The 21917-nt window shown below is 29.2% G+C and overlaps 1 protein-coding gene across 1 annotated transcript; it reads left to right on the top strand.

Annotated features, from left to right (window-relative positions):
- Positions 1–47: 47 nt before the first annotated feature.
- On the top strand, positions 48–21330 carry LOC135958054 (sodium-dependent nutrient amino acid transporter 1-like). Its single transcript, XM_065508919.1, has 11 exons — positions 48–1175; positions 13054–13143; positions 13204–13456; positions 13518–13788; positions 13852–13955; positions 18665–18854; positions 18916–19092; positions 19408–19507; positions 20573–20749; positions 20813–20907; positions 20974–21330. Exons 1-11 carry the CDS (start codon positions 932–934, stop codon positions 21139–21141), a joined length of 1869 nt encoding a protein of 622 aa, XP_065364991.1. The 5' UTR covers positions 48–931; the 3' UTR covers positions 21142–21330.
- The last annotated feature ends 587 nt before the right edge of the window (positions 21331–21917 follow it).

Below are 21917 nucleotides of genomic sequence, written 5' to 3'. Positions count from 1 at the left end.
CCAACAATCGCACAACTAAACCATACAAAATGAGTGTAAACGAATAAAATCTAAACAGTACCACGACAACCTAAATAGAACAAAGAATTTAAAAGGAACACACTGATGAGTAAAAGTATTCAGTTCCCTTTTCTTGATTGTTATTTTATTATTATTATTATGATGATGATGATGTGATTGTGTTTTCTTTTCGGTTTCTATAAAATAATAATAATAGTATTGTAAATATAATGTAGAATTCAGATGTAAACTCAAGTGAGCAAAATTTAAATTTTTTGCATTTAGTCCTCAGTATTCAATTGCTAACCGACGGAATAAGAACGGGGAAAAAAACCTTTTCTGCAAACTGTTTGTCTGTAACATCTGCACAGTGGCGCCAATTTAAGACCAAAAAACAAAACTAAAAACACAAGAAAAAATCTCGTAAGACACATAAATCAAAATTGAAAGTGATAATTAAGTGCGTTCGTTGTATGAGTTGGTTGGACAAAAGAGATCTTTAACGTCATTGCATATAAGTACGTTACACTGTAAATACATTTACATAAGTGGACGAAAGAATTAACAAGATAAAAGAAAACAAACAATTTAAAAACATAACAAAAAAAAAATAAAAAGATCATCATAGAAAAAAAATCATAAAACTGATCGCGTGTAAACATTTAACGTACTACTACAAGCAGCATCAGTCAGTCAGTTAGTCATTTATTCATTCATTAGCTCAATATATTATTGCGAATATGTACTGAAGGTGGTGGTGATGTTGCAGTTGGTGATTATTGCAGTACAGCTAGTGATAGTCATAATATAGTAATTAGTGTGACGTGCTTAAACTATAAATAATATTTTATAGTTTATAAATAGTGAGAATAATATAAAACACAAAAAAAATAAATAAATACCTAAACAATACAAATAAATATCTAACAAAATGAATTCAGTTGAGGAAGGTAAAAAGTCCACCGCAAATGCAGAATCCGATGGCACCAGCAATGCGGGCGTTGCTGTTAGCCCGGAAAATCAACGAGAGAATTGGGGCAGTAGTTTGGAGTTCCTGATGTCTTGCATATCGGTGTCTGTTGGTTTGGGCAATATTTGGCGTTTTCCCTTTACCGCCTATGAGAATGGCGGAGGAGCTTTCTTAATACCCTACATAGTGGTGCTTTTCTTAATTGGTAAGTCTTATTATTTTTTACTCTCTTTAATAAGTTCGCTCTCTATTTGATCACATTCTCATTTATTTTAATAGTTTACAAATGTTTTTTATTTTTATTTTTTTTTCTTAATAGTTTTTATTTGCACAATGGCACCTAGATAACTTGTATTTGTGTTACACGTTCCGTTAGTTTAAATAATAATTTATGATTTTGTTTTATCACACGAGATTTTTATTCCACTTTTATAGAAAGATAACTTTAAGGTGATCTGAGCTAATTGAAAATGCAAAAAATAGGATTTTTCGCAAATTTTTGGGAAAAAGTACTTTTTATCTTTTTAATTTATCTAAAAAATTTCTACAAAGATGTATTATTTTTTATGTAAAATTAAATTTTAGGTCAAAAATTCTCAAATCGCATAGTCGATATCAAAATATAGTAACCAATTTTAGATTGCAAAATATGTTCTTAATTATTTTATAAAGGGCTCCGATAACCCCGTCCCTGTACCGGAATTCTGTAACTTTTTAACGACAAAATTTTGTCGTTAAGTAATCAAAATTCTTTAAATAACAAGCGATGTTCCGAATTAAATTTTTATTTTCGTTAAAAATAGTCGGTAGGTTAAAGACAAATAAAATGTTCTAGTTAAGCCATAACGATAATAATAACATAAATATTTGAAATAAGCTGTTATTTGAAAGTACGATTGGTCAAACTTTTTGTGTTCGTTAAATATTTGAGTTTTAAATATACAAATTTACATGAATTAATTATAATTTTTAAAAAAATTTGGACATAGAAAATAGTATTCGAATTTTAAGAGCAACTTTTATTTAATATCCATATTTAACACATTTCTGGAGTGTATAATGTTTATCCCTATATTCAAATTTGAACCATATTTGGCGATGTGATATGAGTATAAACTTATATAAACGTTAAAAAATCGTTTTTAAGACCGTATTCTAAGAAGGAAATTCATCCGAATTTGTTGATTGTCCTTATAACAACACACATCTAAATTTTGAATCAATGATCACTTGTGGTGGCATATGGATTACACTGGGTTACTTTGATTTTTAGAAAAAAAAACTCTTGTTCTTCTATTTTCTGAAGATTTCGCGAGCTGGTGTTTGATTTTTATATATTAATGTGATTATTTATTCACACGACTACAATTTTATCTACAAAAACGAACAAATAGTGAACATTTTAATAAATAAAAATGATTTTTTTAATTTTAAAAATATTGAAATTTATATTTTTAACTATATTCGTCGTTAAAATGTATTAACGATATAAATCGTTAACTTCAAATACTGAATTTTAAATTCGTTAAAGCAACCGATATATCTCGTTACTTAACGACATCGGTAGGAATATATAAAAAGTTACAAAGAACTAAAAAATATCATTTTTGATATTTTTCAACACTTTTTTGGGAATAGTAAATTCTCTGCGAGTGGTTATATTTACCCTAAAAACTATTGAAATTGAACATTTTTTTATGGTTTTAGGATTTTGGGTATTTTAACCCCAAGTGCGATTAAGGGATAATTTTAAATTTGTCAATTTTTTCCTACATTTCATGTTCTTGTGGCCTGAGACACGCGATTTTTTAATAACTTTAACATTTTTTAACCAATTTTTTTGTCATTTATATCTTATTAGAACGACAATTACGTACACATTTCGATTCTTTTAAATTAAATTGCAAAAGTAATTATTTAATGGCAAAATTTTTACAAAAACTGAAAAAATGCATTTTTCCCCTTATAAATTTTTCCCCTTGTAAATCAAAACTAAATCGCTAAGTCGGCACGGGTCAATACGAAAGTTTTTTTTTAAGAAAATAAGGCAGATTTAAAAAATCAGCTGCAAATAGACCTTAGAAGCTCCTAGTGGTCTGTAACAAAAAATAAGCCTGAGATAAGACTAATACGCCCTGTTTAGGTCTGACTAAGAAACGTGAAATCAGTGGGGCTCCTTCTTGGAAAATGTTCCCGAATTTAGTATATTGCAAAACGGAAAAAAAGTTGTGGTAAGATAATTTCACAATGTTTCTAATATTTTTAGTTCAATGCAAGATGTATGTAATTATTTTATTTTTTATTCACAATTTATGTAATATAAGCCTTTAAAGGCCCTAAAATTATATTACAAATTAAATTAAATTTTCTGTAGTTGATATTTAATAGAATTCTAATTTTAGTACCCAGATAGATCTATATTTGGCTGTGCCGAATCTTATATACCATTCACCAAATTATACTTCAACATAAAAATTTTAAATATTTTTAGGTAAACAAAATAATTTTATTTTGCAGTTTTTTTTTTTTAATTTTTTGAAAAAAAAAAATGTTTTGAATTGTTTTTTTGGATTTCTTTTAAATATTTAGCGAAAAAAAAACTTTTGGTGAAAAAAAAATTCGGGTTAAAAAATATTTTTTTCCGATTTTGGCCCAACTTACTATGGTCTTATATACGTCGTTGATATATCTATCATTATAGATCCATATTGTCTATATTAATGACTTAGTAATCCAGATATAGGTCAAAAATAGGTTATTTGGGGGCATCGGATAGTTGATTTCAACAGACAGACATATACCCTCACGAAAGTGAAGGGTATAAAAATAATTCAATATCCATTCATGATGTTAATTATTTATTGCTTCTGCAATAAAATCGTTACAAAATTATAACTTTTAAATCTGTAAATATGTATGACAAAAGAAGGTAAAAATCTATAACTCTTAAATAAAGTAGTGGCTAAAATACGCATTCTATAAATTCTTTATATTTAGACGTACTTATTATAAAAAACTTTATCTGATTTAGACAAAAATGTTTTCAATTGGGTGTGATGATATCAACTCAATGTCTTTCTTGTTTAATAATAGTAATTACTTGCACTATGGAACCCAAGATAAATAGTATTAACATTATTTTTGGTTTTATGAATATTAATTTATGACGTCAATGTGGTAATCAGACAGAATTCTCTTGAGCCACTACGTCTATTGCACATTTAAAAAGGTAATCATATCAGTAGAATTATAAATTCCTAGACATTTGTTAACATAACAAAATACAAAGTATGCCAATCTAAACTTCTTAAGTATGTATAATAAACCAATTTAACGAATAAAAAAATGTTTAACACATTTTTAGTAAATATTTGCTAAAGAAAAACATAAAATTCCTCTACTAAACTAATTGTATAAATGACAATTGAAAATTAAATTTAAATTAAATTAAATATTCCACAAAAAAGTTGTCACCCTTATACATAATACAATTTCAAAATTGATTAAAGGTGGAATGGCGGATTTTCAAAATTATTTGAAAATTTTATATTAAACCGCAGATGCTAGATTATTTAGTTATTGCCCAAGCTATATTATATATATGTACATATGTTTGAATTTTAATTGAGAACTAATTGTTTTAAACTTTTACAGACGTCATTTCGAATTTCAAACAAAATGCTAAAGAAATTAATTATAAAAAAACAAAATGATCTTATAAAATTATAAAGGTTTTATAAACTTATGAGTGAGGTATTATTAACTTATATATTTACAAATATTTAAATTTATATATATTCAAGAATTTAATTATTTTGTATACCCTACACCAACTTTAAAGTATACCGCTCGACTCAGAATCACTTTATAATGACCATAATTTCAACAAATAGATATCTATCACTGCTATATTTACTTATGTAGTAAGTAACACAAATAAGTTTTATATAAAAGGAAATCACATTTGAATTTTTTTTCGAATCATTTTATATTTGACCATAGCTCCGATATAAGGGCAATTTCCTAAAACTACTTTAAAGAGCATAAATCTCTTAAAAATTTCAAATAAAATTCAACAAAAATAAGTTTCATATAGAAATAAATCACAAGATCTAATCTCATGACGATCGGTGCATAATTGCTCATAGCTCCCACATATGGCCCACTTCTGGAAATTTTTTTAACGAACATAAATCTCTTAAAAAATGTTGGTATCCACATAAAATTCAACATAAATAAGTTTCATAAAGACATAATCACACGACCTAATTTGATGACGATCAGTACATAATTGGTTATATCTCCTGTATAAGGCCCACTTCCGAAAATCTTTCACAAAATATGTCAAAAACCATATTTTTCGACCACTCAATTTCAAAAATCAAATGATGCAGTTTTGTAGAGAAATCTTTAGATATAAAATGTGCATTTATAGTTTTAAGAAAAATTATATTTTATTTTTAAAAAATTTAAGTAAAGTCAATGCAAGGGTTTTAAGCTAAAATTTACAAGTCAGTGGTTTATATATGTATAATTTTGCTGATAATACAATTTACCTTTAACACATTTGAAATATATAGCATTTCTCCATAAATACAAAAAAAAATATGGGGATATCATAAACCGTTAACTATCAGGCCTGTCACACAATTTGTTCGGAATGGTTTCAATTCCGTAGTTTTCATTCCGATCGATTTCGTTCTTTAGATTCCGTGTAATTTATTAGTTCCAAAAATGTTTAATAATTCTGTATTTGTGATTTTAATTTGACACCGTTTTTAATATTAAAACAAAAGTAAAGTTTTTGCTACAGAAATTGATTAAAAATTTTAGAAAAATAAATAATTACAAAGAAATATCAATTCCACTTTGAAAACTGAAAGTGGTTTCATTCCGATAGAAAATTTCGTTTTACTTTTTCTGAAGAAGCAAAATACGGAATTAATTCCACTTTCGATCGGAATGGAATTCTGTGACAGGCCTGTATAAGCCTCTAAAAATTATTTTATTTTTGATTTTCCATTGAAAAAAAAAAATAATGTAGCCCCACTTTCCCCCAAGCTGTTGTTTTAATGAAATTAAAGGTGGGAGTGTCTTGTTTCGATTGAAAAAAATATTAGTTCTCGGAAGTGGCATATCATTTTGAAGGGTATATATCTGTCATTTATTCTCACTTAGTTATTGAACATTATAGTGTAAACAACAAAGTTTTTTTTGCTTCGAAAATGTCGAATTTTGTACTAATAAATCGTCATATGTGGGTAGTTTTGATTTACATACTTCTTTAATTTGAAAAAGAAGTGACGCTGAAGAACATCAATTGCTCACCAAAGCTTGTGATTGAATGTGTTCCATCAGTTTGTTTTGTGCGGTTCAGATGGTTTGTGCGGTTCAGTAATGGTGATTTTGACAAAGATCGCCCAGGCCAGCCAAAATAGTTTGAAGACCAAGAATTGGAGGTACTTTATGAAGATTGTTCTCAAACTCAACAAGAGCTTGTAAAATCATTGGGAGCTGCTCAAACAGCAATTTAAAAACGAGCATTATGATTTCTACAAAAGAAGGAAAATAGGGTACCATACCAATTGAAGCCGAGAGCCCTTGAAAAACGATTTCGCATGTCCGAAATGATATTTGAATGCTGTAAAAGAAAATCATTTTTGCACCGAATCATTACCCGAAGCGTAAGGGATCGTATGTGAAGCCAGGCCAACCAGCCGAATTGACGCCAAATATCCATGGCACTAAGGTAATTCTCTGTATTTGGTGAGAGCAAAAGGGTCCAATCTATTATGAGCAGCTGAAATCTGACCAGATCATTATAGGGAACCTGTGCCGAAAGCAACTGATGCGTTTGAAGCTAGCATTGGTCGAAAATGCGGCCAGACGTGAAACCGTAATATTTAATCATGACAACGCTCGGCCACATGTTGCAATAACTGTTAAAAAGTGTTTAGAATGAAGTGGTTGGGAAGTTTTGCCTCACCCACTTTATAGTTCAGACCGTGCCCCGTCCGATTACTATTTGTTTCGATCGATGAAGAACGCTCTCTCTGGGATACGCTTCACTTTGGAACAGAGTTTCCGATATTGGCTAGATTCGTTCTTGGCCTCTAAAGATGAGCAGTTCGTTTGGTTGGAAATCCATATGTTGCCAGAAAGATAGGAAAAGGTAATAGCTGAGAATGGCCAATACTTTGAATAAATTCGTATTGTACAAATGTTTCAAAATAAAAGCTAAAAATTTTAAAAAATTTCGCATTTTTAAGTAGTACATAGAATAATGATTTGCTCATATATTCAGGTAGGGTATTATACATATGTTCGGTAGAGTATCCAAAACCGAAAATCAATCAGCCACTTTTCTTTAACTTTTCGGTTTTTTGACAAATTGTTTTTTTAAGACGGTAAACCGGTTATAGCGAAATTCTTTGTAAAGCTTATTTGAACATATTACATATTTTGATAACATTTTTAAACATATTAATTTATTTTTAGAAAGTTATAGCATTTCACAATATTTTGTAAAAGATATTAAGTAATTGCATAAAGTTAGAGGCCTTAAATATTCAAAAATGTCAAATTTTGGAAGGATTTAGTACTCAGTTCTTAACATATATCTTAAAATCTATATTTCAATTAACAAAACTGTCTATAAAAATAGATTTAAAGAGGCCTTTTTCATATTGAATAAAAATTTAATATAAAACCGGTTAATCGGTTTTTTAGAATGTAAAAACGTAAACCGGTTTTTTTAAAAACACACTTTTCTATTAAACCTGAAACCGGTTTTTTGGATCAATGGTCGTGCTTGACCGACTATACTTTCTTACTTGTTTTTATTTGTGTGTACATTTTCATTTAGCCCTCTTCATTACAATCTTTATTGATTTGTATTCTATCTATTTTGTGTTTAATTTTAGCAGCCAAAAGAAATTGAAAACGTTTTGATTTTTTCATGCATTCTCAAGAATCTATGAACTTTTATCAATTAAGATTGATTGGTTGACAAAGAAAAAAACACAGATCAAAGAGAAATATCCACGCTGATTATATTGAGCAGTAAATAAACAATAAGTGTTAAATTTAAAGTAATGATACATGTAAAGTAAATTCTTGTAGAAATATAAAACACAACAAGAAAATGTAGCAGAGCTTCGAATTAATTAATTAAATCAAGTTGAGTTTAATTTACTTTTTATTCCATTCTCCAAAAATCTACTACTTTAGTTTCATACACAGTTTTTATTTGAATAGAATTCATTCATTGTTGAATTAATTCATAACAGTCATAGAGAAATATACATAGAGCCGAAACTAGATAAAAATACAAACCAAAAAAATTACTGTAACAAATCACACATATGACTGTTGTTTTTAAACAGTTTTTTTTACTACTTAATACATTATACATTTTTGACAACTGAGTTAGGTCTTTGACAGGAAAGTTTCCGATCTATGTGTATTTATCTATGATAATAGTATTCATTCAACCATTGTATGATTAAATTTTTGTTAATACAAATTGAATAAAATATTTGTATTACTTTTTGTTTTGTTTTAATCATTTGCAAAATGAACTTTCTAAAGTTAATTTGTATTTGTAAAATTAAATGATTAAATTGCTATGGATTTGAATTAAGAGTAAATTGAATGATTAAATTAGGAATTAATTCTATAAAGAATGAATTCTTAAAGCAATGAATTTACTTTTGAAGTACTAAACATGTTGTTGTACATTTTAAATACATAAAGAGTTGCTACAATTTTTAAACTACTAAACGGCTTTTATTTGCAATCAAAAGTATCCGGTTTATTTAAAGGAAATAAACCAACGTTTTGAAAAGGTTAAAACGTAACAATATGAATTAATTCCCAATGATTGCTTTAATGAAATGATTATAATATCAAATTTTATTTGATTTCGAAAATTTTATTTTGTCGAACCGTATGGGCCACAACTTTTTTATATAGGCGATATATTTAATAGTATGTAATTGAATTTTTGACATAGCAAACGTTTTTGAGAAATAAGTAGGTAATTAAAAGTTTTGTCAATACTAATTGATGTGTAATAAATGAATTACCTTATCACTGATAGTTCGTCAATATGTGGTAATATGTATGTATTTTTTGAATCATATAGAAACTTTAGAATTTGTGAAGCCCTGACAACTAACCTATATATTATGAACTGGTGAAATCTGAAATCGGCCACATATTGCAATACCTGTTATACAGAATTTAGATTTAACTGTTTTATCCGATTTTCATTTAAGTAAGATATCATTAAATGTTCCTCAACGCTCATTACGATTTAATAAACCACTTTATGTTAAAACTTTCCGAACAAATTACGAAATGACAGATCCGTTTAGGAAATTATATTGTAATTTTAACGAAATGTTCAACTTTATAGATTTCACATTAAATGTTGATGTAATTAAATAAAATATTATTATCCATTTAAATAACTAACAATCTTTACATTAAGAAAAAAAAATATAATTTAATACTCAGTCTGTAAGGATAATATCCATAGACTAAATTAAATAAATAAATAAAAAAAGTGGTTGACATGTCTTGCTTCACCCGCTTTATAGTCCAGACCGTCCGATTCCGATATTTGCTTGATTCGTTCTTGGCCTCAAAAGATAAGCAGTTCCCTTGCGCTCGGCGTCCATATGTTGCCAGAAAGATGGGAAAAGGTCATAGCTAACAATGATACTTCGAATAAATTTATGTATATTATACAAATGTTTCAAAATAAAAAGCTACAAATTTGAAGAAATCCTGCCAAGTCAAGCACCCAATATAAAAATTTTATTTGATTTTGAAAGTTTTATTTTGTCGAATCGAATGGGCCATGCTGTTAAATTTTATTTTATAAAATGAGTCAAATAGGCGATATATTTATTTGGCATAAAAAACGTTTTTGAGAAATATGTAAGTAGGTAAATAAAAGTTTTGTCTATACTAAATGACGTGTAAAATCAGTAATAGTTCGTCAATATGTGGTAATATATTTTCTGAATCATGTTAGATTATATTTAAAAAATACATAACGTATAGAAACTTTGTTAGACCCTCAGCACAATGATAAAAACAAAAAAGAATGAAAGCAATTCAAAATGAATGATATTATCGTCACTTCTTAAGCAGTCGTACCTGAATATGCATTCTAGCAGCATGTTTTTATAAAATTATTTAAATTCTGAAATTGTAAATTGAATACAAATGAATTCGTTACAAATTTGTTTACTTTTTGAATGACCACCACAAAAAAACAAATCTTATAAACCCTTCACCAAATTATACTTCAAAATATTACTTTTAAATATTTTTAGGTAAACAAAATTTACTTTTTTTCCAAAGTTGTTTTTTTTTTGATTTTTTGGAAAAAAAATTTTTCGAATAGTTTTTTTAAAATTTTTTTTTTTTTAAAATTTAAAATTTTTTTTTTTTAGTTTTTTTTTTCAATTTTTTTTCTTAATAGTTAGCGAAAAAAAAAATTAGGTTAAAAAAAAATCCGGGTTAAAAAATAATTTTTCCAATTTTGACCCATTGTAGGTCCAACTTACTATGGTCTTATATACGTCGTTGCAAAGGCCTTTAGATATTCATATTGTCTATATTAATGACTTAGTAATCCAGATATAGATCAAACATATGTCAAAAATCGAGGTTGCCCAGGTTTTTTCCTTATATCTCAGTCATTTGTGGACCGATTTTTTCGACTTTAAATAGCAACCGAGCCGGAAGAATTCCAGAGATATTGATGTATGAATCGTGTATGTAAGTTATTTGGGGTCTTATGAAAGTTGATTTCAACAGACAGACATACGGACATGGCTTAATCGACTCCGCTATCTATAAGGATCCAGAATATATATATGTAGTTTATAGGGTCGGAAAATTATATTGTGGAAATTACAAATGGAATGACAAACTTCTCACGAATGTGGCTGGTATTAAAACGGGGATATATTGATTTTCTCATTCGATTTGTAATACATCGAAATATTGGTCCGTCTTTCCTTCTGTTGAAGCCACGTAGGGCCTAGGGGAAAGGACTTATTTTTCCTTAATATTCTTTGTAATATGAACCAAATCGGTGTAGCAGAACCACAGTTATGGATAAAAAAGGTGAGACAACCTTTAACCTTTAAATATATTGCAGATAATAACATGACATTTTGCATATGTTAATCTTATTATCTCTGTTGAAAATGGTAAGAATCGAGCAATGTATTATTTTAGAACTAGCGTTGCACAGTGGTTTATAAATATTTTATTTTTGGAAATAATTCGGTAGCTTGTGAACGATTGGAAATAACTTAGTGAAATTTCACATAGTCATTTCTGAGGATGATTTAAATTAAAAAATCGTTTCATTCCCGGGAATTTTTTAACACTAAATTAAACCAGAAATTTTTTTTGTCGAATAAATTGACTTATATTTGTAACAGGGTTTTAAAAGAAGTATAAAAATACTATATTTGGTTGTACAATAATTCAATTAGCATCAAATTTAGCCATAAAAACGTATGTGAATATTGTAACTTTTAAAAGAAAACTTATTTAGAAATTCCAGAAAATTCCCTAATGTATCTACAAAAAATTCACTTACTTGTCTGGGTTTACTCTTTTAGTTCAAGAGAGGCAAAACTTTCCAACCACTTCTTTCTAAATAGCTTATAACAGGCATTGTAACATGTGGCCTAGCGTTGTAATAATAGCATATTACGGTTTCATGTCTGGCCGCATATTCTGGGCGTTTTTCGGCCAATGTTCGCTTCAAACGAATCAGTTGCATCCGGTACAGGTTTTCTGTGATGGTCTGATCAGATTTCAGCAGCTCATAGTAGATATGACCATTTTGGTCCCACCAAATACAGAGCATTACCTTAGCGCCATGTGTATTTGGTTTTGGTGTCGATTCGGCTGGTTGGAGGGGCTTCACATACGTTCTCTTACGCTTTGGGTCATCGTAATGGATCCATGTTTCATCGCAAGTAATGATTCGATGCAAAAATGATGCAAATTATAATAGAAAATCAAAAAATTATTAATTTTTGTTTGTGAGCTTTAGTAGAAATATTTTTAATATATTGTAGATGGAGATAGTTCTTATTGAATATAAACCCTGTAAAACACCAAAAAAAATTACAAGGTCCGACCGATAAATTTTGATAGAGGAGACAAAAAAAGTTTACATCTGAATTTAATTTTACGGGGGGTTAAAATTTCCCAACTCTGACACATTCTTATTATTAATCGGCATAAGAAACCATGTGATCCTTACATTTTAGGTATAAAATGTGTTCAGCTAATTTATGTAAAATGTTACGGAGAACATTTTTGTAGAATATATTAACCCTCTAAATCCTCAAGGCATGAGTCTTTTTTGTCCTTCTTTTAAAAAAGAGCAAAAAACACCATTAAAACAGGGATTTAAGGGGTTAAAATGTTCCGCAAAAATATTATCCGTGAAATTGTACTATAAGTCCCTGAATACACCAAAACGGAAAATTCAACCAGAAAGTCAGAAATAAGCCACAAAAAAGAGAGCCTAGGTTTAATTTCGCATTTATTAAGAATTTAATTTTAAATTCAGATGTAAACTTTCAAAACGCATTTTTTTTGTCTCCTCTATCAGAATTTATTGGTCGGACCTTGTAATTTTGGAAAAAAATTTGATTTTGTTGTATAGTGTAATTTATATTAATACATTTCTATTTAATTTAATTCAATTCAATTATTGATATTGATCATTTATCAGTTACTTTTGACGAATCATGACAAACAGACAGATATTTTACTATGACATATTTTTATTTCGTGTATGAGTTATTAGGCATTAATTAAAAAGTAATACAATATTAATTAATAAACATATAAAATTCTAATAAAAATTTAAACATTTTTATTCCTAACACGTGATGCAGACACAACATGTATAATGACTTAAGCCTTTCAATCAGTCATTTGAAGCGATACATTTTAAATTATTTCTTTCTTAAGTTATAACAAAGTTATTATCAATTGTATTTGTTTAAATATTTTTGAATTTTCTCTTTCAGGCAAACCCATGTACTATTTAGAAGTTTTACTGGGTCAGTTTACCAGTCAAAGTTCTATAAAAGTTTGGTCCGTATGTCCCTCATTTGTTGGTAAAACATAAAATACACAATTTTATAACGAATTCAAATTAAACAAATTCTTATTTACAGGTGTTGGCATTGGCCAAGCTTATGCGGGAATTTGTGTTCTAACCTATTACTCTAGCCTGCTGGCATTGACTTTGTATTATTTTGTATCATCATTTAATAAAATTTTGCCCTGGTCATATTGCCGAGAGGAATGGGGAGGCAATTGTGTTGACTCCAATCCAATAGGAAATCCTAATAATAATTATAATTACAATAGTAATAATGATACAACAATTAATTATAAGCTACAAAGTAGTTCAGAACTATTCTTTTTGTAAGTATTGAGTAATAGAAAGTAAATAAAATTGGTATTTATTATTATCATTATTATTTAGGAGAGAAGTGATACGAGAGTATGATGATATTTCCGATGGCATTGGTATGCCCAGCTTGAAACTTACGTTGGCCCTGTTTGTGGCTTGGCTGACAACATTTTTGGTTATAGTGCGCGGTGTGAAAACGGCTGGTAAGGCGGCCTACTTTTTAGCCATATTTCCCTATGTTATATTAATAACACTGCTTATAAGAGCCGTTACCTTGGAAGGTGCTATGGATGGTATTATATTCTTTTTGAAACCCAATTGGAGTGAGTTGTTAAATTTAAAGGTATGTAAAATTCGTTCATATAATAAATATGTAAATAATAAATTCATCATTCATCTTTTGCAGGTCTGGAAAGAGGCTGTTGTACAGTGTTTCTTTTCCCTGGCTGTGGGCTTGGGGCCAATTGTTATGTTTTCCTCATACAATAAATTTTATCATAATGCAAATAGGTAAGAATTTAAAAATATTTATTATTATTAATGTGTTCGTAAATACATTAAATCTTAATATAAAACAAGTAAAAGTGTTATATTCCGTTGTGCCTGTTTACTGTAACCATTTCAACATTGTTACAAGTTTTTTTTAAAAAATAATATAGTCCAGTAACTATTTACATGATTGTGGTATCCATAATATGGTTAATATACGATTCACATGATTGTATCAACCATATATATAGTTACAGTAAATAAGTATATGTTTGTGACAACATACATATACTTGTTAACTGATCGACATAGAATCACTTTCAATCTAGCATTAAAATCATTTAGTAGTTTTTCAACCTTTCGCCAATAGTAATTTTTAAATTTGGATTTATCTTAGAAATACACATTTATATTTGGTAAAAGGTTACAGTTCTCAGGTAGTTCATCTCCGTTTAAAATCTACCACATTTTTGGACACCTTTTTTGTGCTCTTCAATTATTTTTTAACAATAGCCAATATCCCTACACTGCACAGTGGTTTCCCTTATATGGAGAAGCGGTCAAAAATCAATATCTCCAAAACTAAAAAAGCTAGGTCCCGAGGAACTTAAAGTTTGCAAATTCTAGGAAAAAATATTAACAACTGTAGCCACAGTAGCCATTTGATATTTAAAGGGTTAATTGGCTTATACATTTATTTTAAGATTTTTTTAAATAAAGTATGAAAATTCGTTCGTTTAAACAATTTTTATAGATTTTTATTCCATTTTAATTCATTTGAAATATACACTGAAACAAAAACTAAATTAAAAAGTTATACAAAGTTATATAATGCAATATGAGGTATTATATTATTTTTGATTTTATATGTTCACAATTTTTGTTGTTTATGATAAGAGCTAAATCTTTGCCTCGGAGAATAAATCAAAATTCCATATTAAAGTGATTGACTTTGGACAAAACTGGCATACACGGGTCTTTTTTTTGGTCTTTTATTCATCTTTTATCATCATTTGGCTTTATATGTATTTTTGATGCCAAATGAAGAGAAATACAAATAAAATATTTGCTCGAAAATATTTAAAAATTCTGTAGATAGGGACATCTTAATAACCTAGCGGTACAAAATTTCATAAAAATTGGTTTTGCCGCTTCGGAGGAGTTAAAACACAAACATTGTGACACGAGATTTTTATATATTAGATAAATAAGGTAAAATATCATATTAATATATATCAAGTAAATTTAAAACTCTTTCACTTTAACTACTTGTTTTCTGTGTTGTTAAGTTTCGGGCTCTGAATGGATCTGAAGTTAAAAAGATCCTATATTTGTAGCATGTACGATATTTTTCGTGTATGTTGCAATCTAAACTGTTTTAAATCCTTATTTTTCGCTTCATCCGATAATTCACCTATTGAAACTAATGCATGCTTGTTCACCTCAGCTCCATGGATCAGAATTTTGTGTACGGATGTAGTACCAGGGATATTCCTTAACAAATTTTCTGACTGTCTATACAGCATATTCCTCAAACTTTACGTCATCAGTTTCAAATCCAGAATTTATAGCTTGGAGAATTGTGGCACATTTTTGAAAAATGTCCTCATCGATTCCTGTTATTTTTTATGAAAGATCGACAATTTGGAAAAATCTCCAAAAGTACCATTTAGGTCCGAAATCGTTGCTGAATATACTGTTGTTCCATTTTTTTAGCTCTAATTTGTACGAAAAGTGAAAAAAGTACTCAAAAAAATGCCAACATACCATTTTTATACCCTCCACCACCATAAGTGGTGAATGAGGGTATATATAAGTTTGTCATTCCGTGTGTAACATTGAGAAATATTCATCTGAGACCCAACAAAGTATATATATTACTGATCCTTATGAAATTCTAAGTCGATTGAGCAATGTCCGTCTGTGTAAAACACGCTCACGTCCAAAATACGCAAACAAACTTAGTAGAGTTACAAAATCGGTACAGTGGAACCAAAGTTATGAATGAAAATGTGGGACAACCTCAAATAAAAATTTATAATTTTCACATATTTTTGGAAATTTTTTGTAAATATATTGCAGCTAATATCATAAAATTTTGCACTCGTTACTTTTATGATAAAAGGAGTAACTCTGGTGAAAATTATAAGAATCGGTTCATGATTTCTCCTAGCCCCCATACAAATTTCTTCCCGAAATATGGTTCTATGGTCTATAAATGCCTACAGAATAGGAATATCCACATAAAATTCAGCAAAAATAAGTTTCGTGGTAAAAGAAATTATATTGCAAAATTTTTCGTGGATCGGCCCATATTTGACCATAGCCCCCATATAAAGTACACTTCCGAAAATCTCTTAAATAAGCATAAATGTCTTATAAATATCGCTATCAAGTTGAAATTCGACATGAATAATCCCAATATATACCAAAATCGCTGTACCTAATTCTATGAAGATCGGCCGATAATTGGTAGCTCCCATATAAGGACCACTTCCGAAAAACGCAATAACCTACATAAATATCTAAAAAATATCAATATCAAAACAAAATTTCACACACATCCGTAGTATATATTTAGAAATCATACTACTGGATTTGGTGAATATCGGTCCATATTTGACCATAGCTCCCATATAAGGTCCACTTCCAAAAATCAGTTAAGTACTCATAAATCTCTTACAAATACATTTATCATGCTAAAATTCGACAAAAATTATACTCCTATACATAGATATCACTGTATCAAATTTTATGCAGATTGACCGGTAATTGGTCATAGCTCCCCTATAAGGCCCATTTCCGATAAAAGATATTAACCTTAAAAAATATTAAAAACATATCGATATCAAAATGAAATTATGCACAGATCAGTAATTTGTATCCAGTAATCATACTTTTGGATTTTGTGAATATCGGTCCATATTTAACCATAGCACCCATATAAGGTCCACTCCCGAAAATCACTAAAATCCTCATAAATTTCTTACAAATATAGTTATCAGGTTGAAATTCAAAACAAATTTATTCAATATATACAAAAATCGATGTACCAAATTTTATGATGATAGGCCCATAATTGGTCATAAACTCCATATAAGAACCACTTCAGGAAAACACATTAACTTGCACAAATATCCATAAAAATTTATACTGAACGAACATTTTACACGGATCAGTAATTTGTATCCAAGGATCGTACAAGATTTTTTAAATATTGGTCTATAATTCGGCATAGCTCCCATATAAGGTCCACTCTTGTTAATAGCGTTGTTTATATGAAATTCTACAAAAATAGCCCTTAAATACTTAGGACCATAATAGGTCATAGCAGCCATATATTAAACCAAAATAGTACACAGATCAGTAATTTGTATTCTGAAATCATAATACTGAATTTTGTGAATATTGGTCCATAATTGGCCACAGCTCTCATATAAATACATCAAAATCACATAAAAATATTTTATGACAATCGAATCATAATAGGTCATAGCTCCCACATAATTTGCACAACCAAATATTTTGAAATTTGTCTAAATATATTTGTATACCCTTTTTTATACTCTGTTTCTTCACTTGAGGTTAAAAGGGAAAAATGTTGATCCAAACGTATTAACTAATTATTAATTATATAAATTGTTAAATTTCATACGTTCTAATAGGAATTTCAGTTATAAATTGCTGAATTAGATAGCATTTTTTGTACATATGAAATAAAATATCTTCTACGTAAACTAGTCTTTCTAACAATTGTTATATTATTTCAGTTTTTATACCATCATATTTAGGTTGAGGGTTTTTAAGATTCGGCACGGCCGAATATAGTACTCTTACTTGTTTAATTTAAAGAGGGGTAAAAAATCTACAATTTGATGTATAAGATGTTGTGGGCAGATGAGGGCCAAACAACTAAAAGTCTACGTGAAAAAGAAGTTTTTAAAAAATGTGTGTTTTGAAAAGGTCAAAAAAGTATTTTTCAGGGATTTTTTAATGGGCTTATATTTTCCCAGCTTTTATTATTTAATTTGGTAGAAAATAAGTTAAAATTTAACGTTTGTAGGGTTTTTTGGATACTTCTGCCACAATATCGCGAATAACTTTTTAGATAAATTTAAGTTTTCTTTTCTGACTAAGTAAACACAATATATGAAATATAAACATAACTCCCCTTTCAACGGACACAAATATTAAATCTCGCAGAAAAACAACAAAAAAGTTTCATAAAATTTAGAGTGTTGTCAATAAAGCTTAGAAAAAAAACATTATTGTTTTTGATTTTTGGCCTATGGGGGAAACCACTGTGCACTGGCCTTAGCTCCGGGCTGTTTGTAGGATTTTGCCTCAGTACTGCCTTCCTGCATTCTATTTATTGGCTTTAGAAACATCTTGTGGACCATTCCTACTATCTGAATCAGGTTTTCCATTTTTTGTAGGACCAAGTTGGGTTTTGTTGAAAATATTTAATCATTTTAGTACGCACTTTTTTAATAAGATTTACAACAAATGAGCATAATTGACATTAAACATAATAACTGACATATTTTTCAAAGGTAAATTTATAAAAAAAAAAAAAATCAAATAATACTTGGGTTAAAAGTTTTAATGAAAAACGTGTGTTAAGGTTTTTTCGATCTCACTCCTTAAATGCATTTACGAAATTACTCATTATAAGAATTATGACCAGTTTTTGACTTCGTATACAACTAAATTAAAATTTCTCTCCATAGAGATGCCATTATCGTTACTAGTCTGGACACTGTAACAAGTTTAATAGCAGGCATAACAATTTTCGGCATACTGGGAAATTTGGCCCACAATCTTAATGTTAGCAATATAGATGAGGTGGTACGTAGCGGTACCGGTCTAGCCTTTATATCGTATCCAGATGCTATAGCCAAATTTAAGGCCGTACCACAGGTATTTATTTAATCAAGTGATAATAATTGTATAAAATATAAACAAATTTTCTTTCCTCTAGCTTTTTGCTGTTTTATTTTTCATCATGTTATTCGTCTTGGGTATTGGCACACTGGTGGCTCAGGCCAACACATTGGTGGCCATATTGTGTGATCACTATAAATGGATGAAAGCTTCCGTGGTGGCCTTGATAACAACAATTTGTGGATTTCTTTGCGGCATCATATACGTTACACCGGTACTAATGTGTGCTAGCTCTAATACTCATTTCAATTTCTCTCTTTCTATTCATTCTCTCTCTTTCTATTCATTTCACTTTCATTGTTCTCGGTTTGGATCGAAACTAAAAAAAACAATAATTGTTTGCAAATATTGTTTGATTAATGGTGTGACGATCAACAATATTTATTGACAATTAATTAATTGTTTTTTATGCTTCTGTTTCAAATGACTCACATGGTTCTAAAAGTAGCGCATTATTGTTGCTTCAAAAAATTCCAAAAATTGTTAAATATTTATACAAAAAAAAAACATTTAATTTAATTAATTCAAGGCCGGTCAATGGATCCTAAGTTTAGTCGATTATTATGGAGCTACATTTGTTATATTCGGTTTGGCGTTATTTCAAATAATTGGCGTTGCGTGGGTTTATGGTAAGTTGAATTATGGTTTATTTTTAAATTTAACATAATTAATATATTGTTGGACTGATGATTTTGGTTGGTTCACGTGACATTCAAGTAGAATATGAATCCATTTTGATAAAACCACATCACTCAACGACAGTTAGGTACTAAAGCGAATTACCGCATTAGTGATCGAATGAGCTTTCGTATCGAAAAAGAAATTCGATATCGAAATTATAATAAAATGTGCTATATTTCATTCTCGATATCGAATACCGTAATCTCAAACAATTCTCGATATCGAATACCGTAATCTCAAACAATAATACGGTAAATCGGACCCACATACTGTACTACCTAGAGTGTCCAAAAAAGCAACAAATTAAATTGTCCGAAATGTTAAAGAATACTTCTATGGCACTTTTATCACTGCCCGCGATCGGTAGTGGAGATTGTGTATTAGGTGCAAAAGCCGGGATTTAGGACTGCAATACTGACAAGTTTGTTTCTGTATGCTATTACGAATCTGTCGGGGTGACTTTTTCGATCAGTGTTAGATCCGAGTGAATCACCTGATAGACCAGAGCCTCGAACTAGATACTTCTATTGCATTTTTATCACTGCCGGCGATCGGTAGTGGAGAAGCTTATAAGTCAATGGTAATGAAATGGTAACATAATTTCACGGCGTCCCAAAAATATGTATACACACATTTTTGCGCTACAAATGGAAGTGACACTATCAGCCCAATTATGAATAAAAAATTCCGCGGGAGTTTGTTCCCCGGGAGTTTTTTCTCATTGAAATTGAATAGGAAAAATGAGAAAAAACTCCCGCGGAATTTTTATTCATAATTGGGCTGTATAAATAACTTGACGGATTGCAAATTGTTCTCATACGCAAGTGAAAAAGTCAGCAAAAGGGTGAAATTTCCTATACGGATTGAAAAATGTCTGCAGGACAACAAACGTTTTTTTGTATGGTAGCAGGAGACTATTTAAAAAGACACTAACTTACAACTTAGTTAAATTTGCTTTAATTTGACCTAACCTAATAATCTCTTATATATACAATATTTCAATTTCATTTCAGGTTTAAACAATTTCTGTGATGATATTGAATTTATGACCAAACAACATGTTTCATTCTATTGGCGCATCTGTTGGGCAGTGATAACACCACTATTGTTATTATTTATTTTTGTCTATTCCATGGCAGAATTGAAAACATTAAAATATGCTGGCATGGACTATCCAGAATCAGCTAATAGTAAGCAAATAACAATTAAATATTTATGAAAATATACAACAAATTTTAAATTTATAATTACAGTTGCTGGTTGGATATTATTGGCCATAGGATTTATACAATTTCCATTATGGTTTATATGGAGCTCAGCTAGTAATAGTGATGGTTCAATATGGAATGTAAGTTTTATAAACAAAAATGTTTGTAATAAAAACCAATTATATTTTTTTTCACATTTTCTGTAGAGCATTAAAAAAGCATCCTCCCCCAGCGAAGAATGGGGTCCCAGTGATCCGGTTATACGCAAAGAATGGCTGCTTTATAAACACGAAATGCAAGAACAGCGTAAAGCTCAATGTTCAGAGGAGAAATACTCACAGTTTTCACAAAAATTAAAAAATGTATTTTGCTAAACATTACAGTAGGTTATAGAGGCATTTTTTTTTTATTTTTATATTTAAGCATTTATTCTAACTATGCCGATAAAGAAAGAGGAAATTATATAAGAAAAATTGTACTTAATCAGAATTAAATTGTGTATATGTGTGTACTTATGTAGATAATACATATTGTTAAAATAAAACTAATAACTAAATTAAGAGAATAATGTTTAGTGTTTTAATTAATGGGTTTTATAGATATTTAGATTTGTTTTTAAAGTTTCTATTCAATTAAAGTACAGTTTGAGATTTGAATATGTTTAATCAGATGAGAATAGTTTATAGAAATCTGAAGAACTATAATCGTAAAAGTATTTAAACTTTCTACGAATTAATTTCTTCACCCCTATCGGCAATAACATGTGAAATTTTGTTCCCATGAAATATTCATTTCCCTCGAAGGGAAAATTGCTATCGGGAATATCATGATGAACTTTACATTCAAATACAAAATTCCATCTAAAAATTTCACAACAAGGGGAATTTTTTTCACGTGAACAAAGTTGATGAACGAAAAAAGGAAAATATTTCATGTGAAATGTTGATTCGCGATAGGGGTGCTTATCATTATCATACAGAGTTTGCCTGAAAATTAGTTTTTATTTTCCAATCTCTAGTACTATAATTGTGAGTCTTCAAACTTTATATGAATCAATTTCGTATCACTCGATGAAGTTTAACCAAAAAAAGGAGGGATCGGTACAGGATGTGAGTCACCTCCCATAAAAATTAAACAGTTATTTCTGAAT

This window comes from Calliphora vicina, chromosome 4 (genome assembly GCF_958450345.1).
Source record: "Calliphora vicina chromosome 4, idCalVici1.1, whole genome shotgun sequence".
Lineage (NCBI taxonomy): Eukaryota > Metazoa > Arthropoda > Insecta > Diptera > Calliphoridae > Calliphora > Calliphora vicina.
The sequence above is the reverse complement of the archived record's forward strand: the minus strand, read 5'-3'. Positions and strand labels throughout refer to the sequence as shown.